The following is a 10,119-nucleotide window of genomic DNA, read 5'->3' on the forward strand; positions in this document are numbered from 1 at the left end:
CCCTAACAGGTTAAACTAGTAACTGATATCCTGAAAACAACTTGGTTGTATTTTTGTTGGGAAAGGAGTGTTTGGGTCCAAATCCATCTCAGACCAACGGCTATTAAGCACTTAGTTGATACTCTGGAAGCAGGATTGCAGGACCAAATTCCTGTCTTGAGGAAGCAGTCCAACAGCGAGGCGAGATGATGTTTAATGCACCGAAGAATGCCTCAAGCCTTATAGGTACACAGCTGAGGAAAACTTAAATTTGTGTGGTGTAAGAGGAGGGTGCGACATGTTGAGTTATAGACTTGAATGAGGTCTAAACAGAGTCCACCAGAGAGAGAGAAAAGAAAAGGCATTTCAGGTGAAGGGACAGTAAGAAACAAACACTTGAATCTTAAAGACACTCAGGAGATGACTCTAAACCACTGCAAAGAATGTCTCAGAAAACCAGCTCTCAGAGGACAAAGGCCAAGGTGCAGAGGGATGTCAGTTATAGAAGTGATTTTCGGGAAATATGTGAGAATAAATGGTCATCTTTCCTGGATGAAATAATTCAAAAGACAAGAAAGATAAAGAATATTAGCTTTATTTATGTAATTTAGAAAAATTGATTGTGGTTGGAATTTGTGAAATGTTTTCCACCCTGAACACTTTACAAGAGTATTTACATACAAACGTAATAAAATAGAATATATCACATTGCTCCTGCTGATCAATTCTTCTCAGTTCCGAAGATCCCTCTGTCACTTCAGTTTGCAAATTTCACGAGGAAAAGGCACTGTTTTGACATAGTGCTAGATTCATGTGACAAATCACTGAGGTGGAAGGAAGTCAAGGATTACCAACAGAGCCAAAAATATCTTCAACAGTGACTTTATATTTCTTCATGCTAAAATATGTTCTGTTAAAAAACATTTGTATTCACTGAAGTGCTAAATTTGACATTCATATAATCCCACAGTTGATTCCAATACAATATAGATACAAATCTATATTAAACTCTCAATATGAATGCTTTCCACAAACACAATTGTAGGAACAGAGGTAAGAGAAAATCCGTCTGAGAAACAGTAAAATGCAGATGCTATATTCTATTTAAAATAAGTAAAATTTTTGTTTTGTGAACTCAACATAAACTGAAAAGATGGTAAAAGTCATGATATATACAGACATCGCATCTTTTGTCACACTGAACGGTTGAAACTGATTTTTACTATTATAGTGGATAATTCTGGACCTGGCTTCCTAATTAGCTTTCTAGTCGCTTATGTATTATTATTGTTATTGCTGTTATTATTACTTCTCTTTTTTTTTCTTTTGGAAAGCAGTCTCATCCCAGCTGGTCTGAAATCTACTATGTAGACCAGGCTGGCCCCAAGCTTTGATGCTCATCCTGCTCCCACCTCCTGAGCACTGGGATCACAGGTGTAAGCCACCATGCCTGGCTTGAATCATGTTGCTTGAGAAATCCAAGCAAGGTTGGTACTACTACTACTGAATAAGGCAGAATTTTAAATTGCAAATGGGACATAGTGCAAGTATGGATGGTTTACACTCTACTGACATCTCTATGGGTCACAGAGTTGAATATGTGAGTTGTTAAGGAAATCCATTTCATTTTTAAAGTGGTTTTAGTCAATTTAGTTCTTTAGCATTTTCCTGAAATGCCTGGCAAGAATTCTGACAGTTCCACGGCTTTATTAAACGGGAAAAAAATGTAAGTTTGCTGTCACCTGTAAAGTTAAATCAAATAGCCTCCAAGTGCACTTGTGTGGTCCACAGAGAGAAGGAAATGATCGAGTAGTATATTAAGTGCTTACTATCCCAAAAAGGCAGCATCAGAGGAAACTGGTCTTTAGCTGGATGCTTGTGTTCTTCTTCCCAGGCTTTGTGGCAGGTTCAGACGCTGGCAGTTCAGCGGTGATGCTTTCCTGATTGCCCTTCACAGCAGCCTCGAGCCGGGCTCTCAGGGCAGGGGAAGAAGCCATCACGGTTTTAAAGACCGAGGAGTACTGAGGCCCAATCTCCATGAGATTTTGCAAAGCAAAGTCATGCAAACTTCTCATTATTGCAGTGGCTGATCCCAGAGCAGTCTCATCCAAAAGGAAGGAAATGAGGATGGGCAGGAGACAGGCCACCAGTTGAGAACCTGGTGAATAGACCATGGTGGAGGTTCAGGGACATAATGTTCTTCAGCGCTACAGTGTTCCCTTAAAGCAAAACAATTCTACTCTTTTCCCTCAAATTTATACTAATATTAGCAGCTGGGATTAACAGCACACCTGTGTTTCGTGTATGTGTGCATGCGTGTGTGCTCGTGTGTGTATACACATGTGCGCGTGCGTGCGTGCACATGCGCATGAGGGAGCCAGAGGACAACCCCGAGTGCTGCCCCTCAGGAGCTGCCCACTTTAGTGTTTGCGATGGGGTCTCTCACTGGCCTGGACTTCACAGCATACGTTAGGCTGCAGCCTGTGAGCCCCAGAGATCTGTGTGTTCCTGACTTCCCAGCACTGGGATTACAAGTAAGCACTGCCATGCCCAGCTTTTACAGGGTCTCACGTAACCCAAGCTGGCTTCAAACTCACTGAGGACATTAAACTTCTGATCCCCCTGCCTCTACCTGAGTGGGAACTGCAGGTCCTGGTGTTTGAACTCAGATCATCATGCTTGCAAGGCAAGAGCTTTACTCTAAGCTAGCTCTCCAGCTCTTTTTCTTCTTTTTTTTTGGTCTTTTTGAGACAGGGTCTCCCTGTCGCCCCTGCTGGCCTGGAACTCACTATGTAGACCAGGCTGGCCTTGAACTCATAGATCTGCCTCCTGAGTGCTGGGATTAAAGGTGTGTGCCACTACATCTGGCTCTTTTTCTGCTTTAAGACAGTCTCACTCTTTAGCCCAGGCTGCCTTTGAATTCATGGTGGTCTTCATGCCTCAGCTCCTGAATGCTGGGATTACAAAGTGCGCCACCACATCTGTCACTGCCTTTTTTTTTTTTTTCTTTTTTTAAGCTTTTTGAGACAGGGTCTCCCTATATCCCTGGCTGGCCTTGATCTCACAGAGATCCACCTGCCTCTGAGCCAACACTCCAATGTGGCAATCTTATTTACTTAGTAGTCACCCCACCTTGTGCCTTAAGGGCAATAGCACTCTGCTCACTAAGTCAACAAGCTCCTGGCTCACTAAGAGTTAACAGACTTCTGTGGGTTTTGTTGATGTAGGGGCTTGAAGAGTGGAGTGTCTGTTCCCAGGATGCTGGAACCAGACTGCTCAGACACCTGTTTTCTGGACTACTGGGGACAGGTTGTCATGCCCCTCCCCGTCTTTGCATGCATCAAAGGAGGTCTGTTACTGAACCAGTCGCCACAGCCCTGGGTGAGCTGTGCTGTTTTCTTACAACAAGGGAACATTCCCATGTGTTTTGTACGACTTGAGCATTATGTAAATGCTGCGTGAACTTCGAAACCGAGCTTCCAATGGGCGTTCAGGAGGGCAGCGAGCACCAAGGCCAAGGGATTCCTGGTCTAATTTCAGTTTCTCGGCACCAGTCAAGCAGGGCATCTACATATTTATTTTATTTTATTTTTTTAGATAGGGCCTCAACAAACCTTTAGCCTCAAGAAATCCTGTTGCCCCAGACTCTTGAGGGACTGGGGCTTTTAAGGGCAGACACTGTGCTCAGCCAGTAACAGCCTTCTGATGAAAGCAAAACACAGATATATTATAGAAAACCGGAATTTTGATGCTGGAGAGGTTGAGGTGGTAGGGACTTGGTGCTGAAACTTACGATGCTGTTCTTCAGCGACGGTGACCAAAGCCTCCAAGACTTTTATGCCCTCCTGAAGGACCTGCAGCTCACTGGTGTCTTCAGGCATCCTCTTGTTGATTTCCTGCAGGTTGTCCACTATGGCAGATGCTAATGAGTAAATGTATGGGTAGGCAATGGCTGCATTTGGAGACTGGAAAATGGAATGAAGGAGCTGATAGGTTTTCATTTGCACCTAATCAGGTAAAAGACAAGAATAAATCATAAATTAAAAACATTTTAGCCAGGCGTGGTGGAGCATGCCTGGACCAAAAAAATAAAAATTTTTTTTTAAAATTTATTTTTACTTTATGTGTATGACTGATTTGCCTGCATGTATGTAAATGTACCACATGCAGGCAATGCCATGGGGATAAGAAGAGGGTGTTGGAGCCCCTGGGAGTGGAATTACAGATAGTTGTTAGCCACCACGTGGGTGCTGGGAACCAAACTTGGGTCCTCTGCAAGAGCAGCCAGTGCTCTTACCTGCTGAGCTATCTCTCCACCCCATGAACAGTAAATTTTAAAAGGACCAAAATAAATAAACAAATGTTCCTGAAAGGTCCTTGCCATTACATAGCAAAGATGTTAAATATATTTCCAGTTTATCTTTAGTTTTGGAAGGCCAAGTCCCGACAAGGAGTAGGTACTCAGAGAGGCCACAACAGTGTGGAGCGGTGCGGAGGGACACACACAGCACAGGACAGCTGTGTGCCACTTCCCCTCTGGCCCATTTTCTCTCTCATGTCCCTCTCTAATGTACAATATCAAAAGACCAACACCAACAAATACAGGCACATTTGAAAACTATTTTGTTTTCAGAAACTTTCACACATTTGATGTCCAAATGTCAAGGCCTCAAAGTTTTAAGGACCTTATCTGGCCCGCACTAAGAATGTGACATCACACCAGAGCCACCACAGGGAGCCTGTTACACAACTCACGCAGGTAGCCAGCAACGAATGGGGGTAGGACAGAAGAAAATGACTACACATCTCACACACTCCACTGTTTTCAACTGTGAGAGTATTTAAATTTTTTTTCCCCTGAGAGAAAATCTGGTTCTTATAATGGGTGTAAGACGTATTTGTGAGTATGGGCTCCAAACTCATTTTGTAACACATGGAATGAAGGAAATTAATCTAATCCATCCTTCTTTTCTTTCCTTTATTTTTTCTTTGAAGAAAATCCTTTAAAGGCTGTAAGTCACAAAGTAAAAAAAAAAAAAAAAAAAAAATCCCTTGTTGGAGAGCCATGTGAATACAAGTTTTAGAGTGACACCATTTTTTTTTAGACCTGGTCTCACTGTGTAGCCCTGGCTGGCCTGGAACACATTATGTAGAACAGGCTGGTTTTACACTCACGGGCAAGCTCCTTCCACCACTCCTGGTGAGCTGCACCAGTGTTAAGATATTCTCATTTAAAATCTAGTTTGGTTTTACTTGTTTTCTGAGACCAGGTCTCCTGCAGCCTGGCTGGCCTCAGACTCACTGTGCAGCTGCAGATAACCATGAACTTTGATCCTCCTGCCTCTACCTATCTAGTGCTGGGATTACAGCCTGCACCTCCATGCTGGGTTTGCACAGTGCTGAGGACTGGACCCAGGGCCTGCACACTCTAGCCCCCTGGTAGTTCCTTGCTGGAGCTGATGAAACCACAAGGAACTGCTTACGTTGGCAGCACATACACTAAAATCACAGAGAAAACCTCTGCAAGGCTAACATACTCCTCCTGCAAACCTCTCCTCACCATGGGGTCCTTGAGCTTGAGGGCGGCCTTGAATTTCTCAACGCAGAGCTTGTGAAGGCCGGGGGCAGCGGCCACTTCTGGACCCGTGGACAGAATGAACACTGTGACGGCAGTAAGCAGGCTGACATCATCGAGTTCTTGCTGTGCCCCATCAACTAGAGAGAAGTCACGATTAGAGCGGATCACACTGCTTTATGTCTCTGTAGAGCTGTCTTTAGTTTGGCTGGCAACCTTTGTGTGTGCATACAACACGTGCAGACCGTAATACCAGCCGACTCTTAAAGGCCCCAGGAGGCTGGGATGTGGCTCTGTGGTAGGGTACTTGCCTAGGTAACATGCAGGTCCAAGCACCTCTAGAGGTGCTGGGGGACCACCCTAGCAAATACTTAACACTACTGGACCTTGGTCATGTAAGTCTATCTTCAGTGTTCTCATTTGAAAATTGGGCATAAGGACAGAACTCATATTGACTGGGATATTGATTAAATGAGTTCATCTATGTGTAGCAAATAGAATACATACTGCATGGAGTTCTCAGATTGTATTGGTTATTTATTTTTTTTAATTTTTAAATTTTTATTTTTTGTCTTTTTGAAGCAGGGTCTCTCTGTAGCCCCAGCTTTCCTGGAACTCACTATGTAGACCAGGCTGGCCTTGGACTCACAGAGATCCGCCTGCCTCTGCCTCCCAAGTGCTGGGACTACAGGTGTGCGCCACCGTGCCCGGCTAATGTATTGGTTATTTATTATGCCATTATTTTTTGTTTTGTTTTTGAGACAGAGGCTGGCTATGTAGCCCTTTGAGCTCCAAGTCTCACTGGGTCCTCCTGCCTCATCCTCTTGAATAGCTGGTGCATACCACTATTTGTAGCCTATTATTATTATTACCATTGTTTTACTGTATAATTGAAATGCTTGGGTAACTGCTTTGTTCTTTTTAATTTTTAGGAATTTTCTTAATATAGGTGTCAGATATCACACCTTAGGACTCTGTTCACACGTGTCATTTCTCAAACGTAGAGAAAAGTCTGGAAAGAGCTGTGGAGGGCACAGCTGCTGTTTGAAGGAATTGTCTTTTCTTTTATTGAGGGTTTGACAGGGTTTCATGTAGTTCAGGTTGACCTAATACCTGCAATGTAACTAAGAATGACCTTGAATTTCTGATCCTACCTCTCCTTCCCAAGTGCTGGAATTACAGGTGTGTGTTGCCATGCTTAGTTCATGTGATGCTGGGAACTGAACTCATGGTTTCATGCATGCTAGGCGAACACTCTACCAAATGGACCCTATCTGGCCCCTTCTTTTTTTTGGTCTTTTTGAGACAGGGTCTCCTGTAGCCCCAGCTGTCCTGGAACTCACTATGTAGACCAGGCTGGCCTTGGACCCACAGAGATCCGCCTGCCTCTGGCTCCCAAGTGCTGGGATTAAAGGCGTACACCACCACTCCCGGCCCTAGGCCTCTTTTTGTGTAGACAAGGTTTCATTATACATCCCTGGCTGACCTGAAACTCACTATACACACGAGGCGGCTTCAAACTTTCAGTGCTCTTCCTACCTGACCCCTCCTTAATACTGAGGTTAGGGTTACAGGTGTATCCACCAGCCCAGCCTAGGAATTCTCTATGAGAAGTAATTTACCTTCATTTTCCAAAGTGAAAGTCTAATAATTTTAATGAAAACTGTTATTTTGAAAGGGAAAGGTGGGGCAAACTCAACTCATGAAACTTTTTTTTTTGTAGTAGTTTTTTTGGCTTTTGACTAAGATCAAGTCAGTATATATGTTTTATATGTACAGATCCACACACACATATATTTTTGTGTATACATACATACAACAAATTCATACAATAAACACTAACAAACTTTTAAGAATCCCAGAGGGGCTGAGGATATAAAAATATGTATTTGTTGGTTTGTTTTTGATTCTGAGACAGGGTCTCATGTGGCCCAGGCTGGCCTCCAATTTGATCCTCCTGTGTGCACTCCTAAGTACTGGCATTACAGTCTTGTGCCACGTCTAGTTTATAAGGTGCTGGGGACCGAAAAACCCAGGGCTTTGTGCATACTAGACAAGCACTTTACCAACTGAGCTATATCCCCAGCCCCTCAAATGGGTTGTTATTTATAAACAAATGATACCCACAAACAGCAACACTGGTCATAATTCAGTAAATACTTAAATTCTATGTGCTGGTCCTCTTCGGCACTGATAGTATAGCATACAGAGAAAATAAATACACTATAAAATGAGAAGCAAATAAAGAATTTAAAAACATACTGATAAAACCCTAGAAAGCCTCACTCTCTGTGAGTTCAAGGCCAGCCTGGTCTACATAGCGAGTTCCAGGACAGCTGGGGCTACAGAGAGACCCTGTCTCAAAAAGACCAAAAAAAAAATAATAATAATATTTTTTATTTCATGTGTATGAGTGTATTGCCTGCATGTATGTGAGTGTACCTGTGTCATGCAATGCCTGAGGAGGTCACAAAATGGCACTGAATCCCCTGGTGGACAGTTGTTGACCATGGGGGGGAGCTGGGACTCAAACCCAGGTCCTCTGCAAGAGCACCCAGTGCTCTTACCTGCTGAGCCATCTCTCCAGCCTCTCATTTCCTCCATTTTATGTGTAAGAAACAGAAATGTGGGTATTTGTCCGAGCCACACAAAGTCAGGCAGACAGTTTGATCCAAGACAGTATCACCAACCCAGAGGCTATATTGCTGCCTCTACAGCAAAGTTATTTTTAGTCATTTAGGGCAACTTGAAACTTCGGCACACTCAGCTAGTTAGTTAGTTAGTAAACATACCTGTTTAATTGCATTAAGATAAATACCTCCTGGTTCCTCTTCCCATGTTGTCTAAACTCACTCCCCCGTATTTACTGAGGATGAGGACAGATGAGAAGTTTGCATAGCAATCCCCCTATGGTGAGGCCTATGTGGTAAAGAACAGGCCCCTTGCCAACAGCTGCCTGAGTGAGTCATACTGGAATCCAGTCCTCTAGCTGAGGCCCTGGCCAATGTCTTAGCAGTAACTTCATGAGAGACTTGAGCCACACCTCTTAAGGCTAAGCCCTGGGCCATAGAAACTCTCAGATTAAAAAAGAAAAATGTTTTCTGTTTTAATCCACTAAGTTTTGGAGCAAAATAAATTTTTTTGAGATAGGGTCTAATGTAGCCTTGACTGGCCTCGAATCACTATGTAACTGAGGATGACCCTGAATTCCTGATCTTTTTTTTTGTCTTTTTGACACAGAGTCTCCCTGTAGCCCGAGCTACCCTCAAACTCACAAAGATCCGTCTGCCTCTGCCTCCCACGTGCTGGGACTAAAGGCTTGCACCACAATGCCTGATCTCACAGCAAACATTTCATCTATCATGATCAGCACCAACTTTAATTTACCTGAGTAGTTAGTCTAATGGCTAACTCCTGACTTGATATACAACACCTGAGACCCAAAACTACTTGTGTGTGAGATGAAACCCAAATTCTCTTCCTCCCTTCTTTCTCCCTTCCTCCCTCTCCCACTGGCAGAGGTTAACATTTTCAAAATGTATTGTAGTTTTATTCCATCCTGTCTCAACTGGACTGTTGCTTTCGTCACAATAATCCCAACTCCAGTACATTCTCCACTTTCCTTTTTTTTTTCTGTCTTTTTGAGACAGGGTCTCCCTGTAACCCCAGCTGACCTGGAACTCACTATGTAGACCAGGCTGGCCCAAACTCACAAAGATCCACCTGCCTCTGCCTCCCGAGTGCTGGGATTAAAGGCATGTGCCACCACTCCCGGCCCTCCACTTTCTTTTTGAAAAATTATTTATTTTATGTGTATGAGTGGTTTTTCTGCATACACGTAAGTGCATCCTTGTGTACAATGCCCATGGAGGCCAGGAAAGGGCCTCCAGATTGGGAACTGTAGTTATAGTTACAGATCACTACGGCTGGAACTGTAGTCAAGTACAGTTAACTGCCACGAACTGAACCCTGGTGCTCTTAACCACTGAGCCATCACTCCAGCCCTCTCCACCTTCTTTTATCTCTTAAGTAGGAACTTACAGTAGATTCTCATCTTTGAAAATGAAACATTCCTGGCCAGGTGCAATGGCACTGGCCTGTAATCCCAGCACTCAGGAGGTTTAAGACGATTCTGAGTTCAAAGCAATCCTGGGCTACATACTGAGACTGTCTCAAGGACAAACAAAGCCAAACCTTGACTCTGTCTATACCTTTCCTCCTGCTGTTTCTCCTCTTCCTGGAGGGCAGCCCGTCTGTAACCTCTCCTCCTCTTCAGCTTGTTTGCACTTCAACACTCCCTGCTCATCATTCTATCACAACTCTTTCTCTGGCTTCTGTCACTGCATTATCTTTTGAATCACTTCCCATCTTGATCTTGGTACTCTTCAAATTGAGCAAATTATGCCAATTAAAAATAGGACAAAAGCCGGGTATGGTGGTGCACACCTTTAATCCCAGAACTCGGGAGGCAGAGGCAGGCGGATCTCTGTCAGTTCAAGGCCAGCCTGGTCTACATAGTGAGTTCCAAGACAGCTGGGGCTACAGGGAGACCTTGTCTCAAAAAG

The 10,119-nt window shown here is 43.8% G+C and overlaps 1 protein-coding gene across 1 annotated transcript in view; it reads right to left on the reverse strand.

Moving 5' to 3' along the window:
- Positions 1-558: 558 nt before the first annotated feature.
- The window catches only part of Heatr5a (HEAT repeat containing 5A), a gene marked incomplete at its 5' end in the record, with an annotated part of 82,101 nt that continues 72,540 nt past the window's right edge, over positions 559-10,119 (reverse strand). The window contains 3 exons of the mRNA XM_029566290.1: positions 559-2,137; positions 3,773-3,986; positions 5,540-5,694. Coding sequence (XP_029422150.1) covers positions 1,827-2,137; positions 3,773-3,986; positions 5,540-5,694 — 680 coding nt within the window. The remainder of the gene's footprint in view (positions 2,138-3,772; positions 3,987-5,539; positions 5,695-10,119) is intronic.

This window comes from Nannospalax galili, unplaced genomic scaffold (assembly GCF_000622305.1).
Source record: "Nannospalax galili isolate Female #2095 unplaced genomic scaffold, S.galili_v1.0 scaffold1619, whole genome shotgun sequence".
Taxonomy (NCBI): Eukaryota; Metazoa; Chordata; class Mammalia; order Rodentia; family Spalacidae; genus Nannospalax; species Nannospalax galili.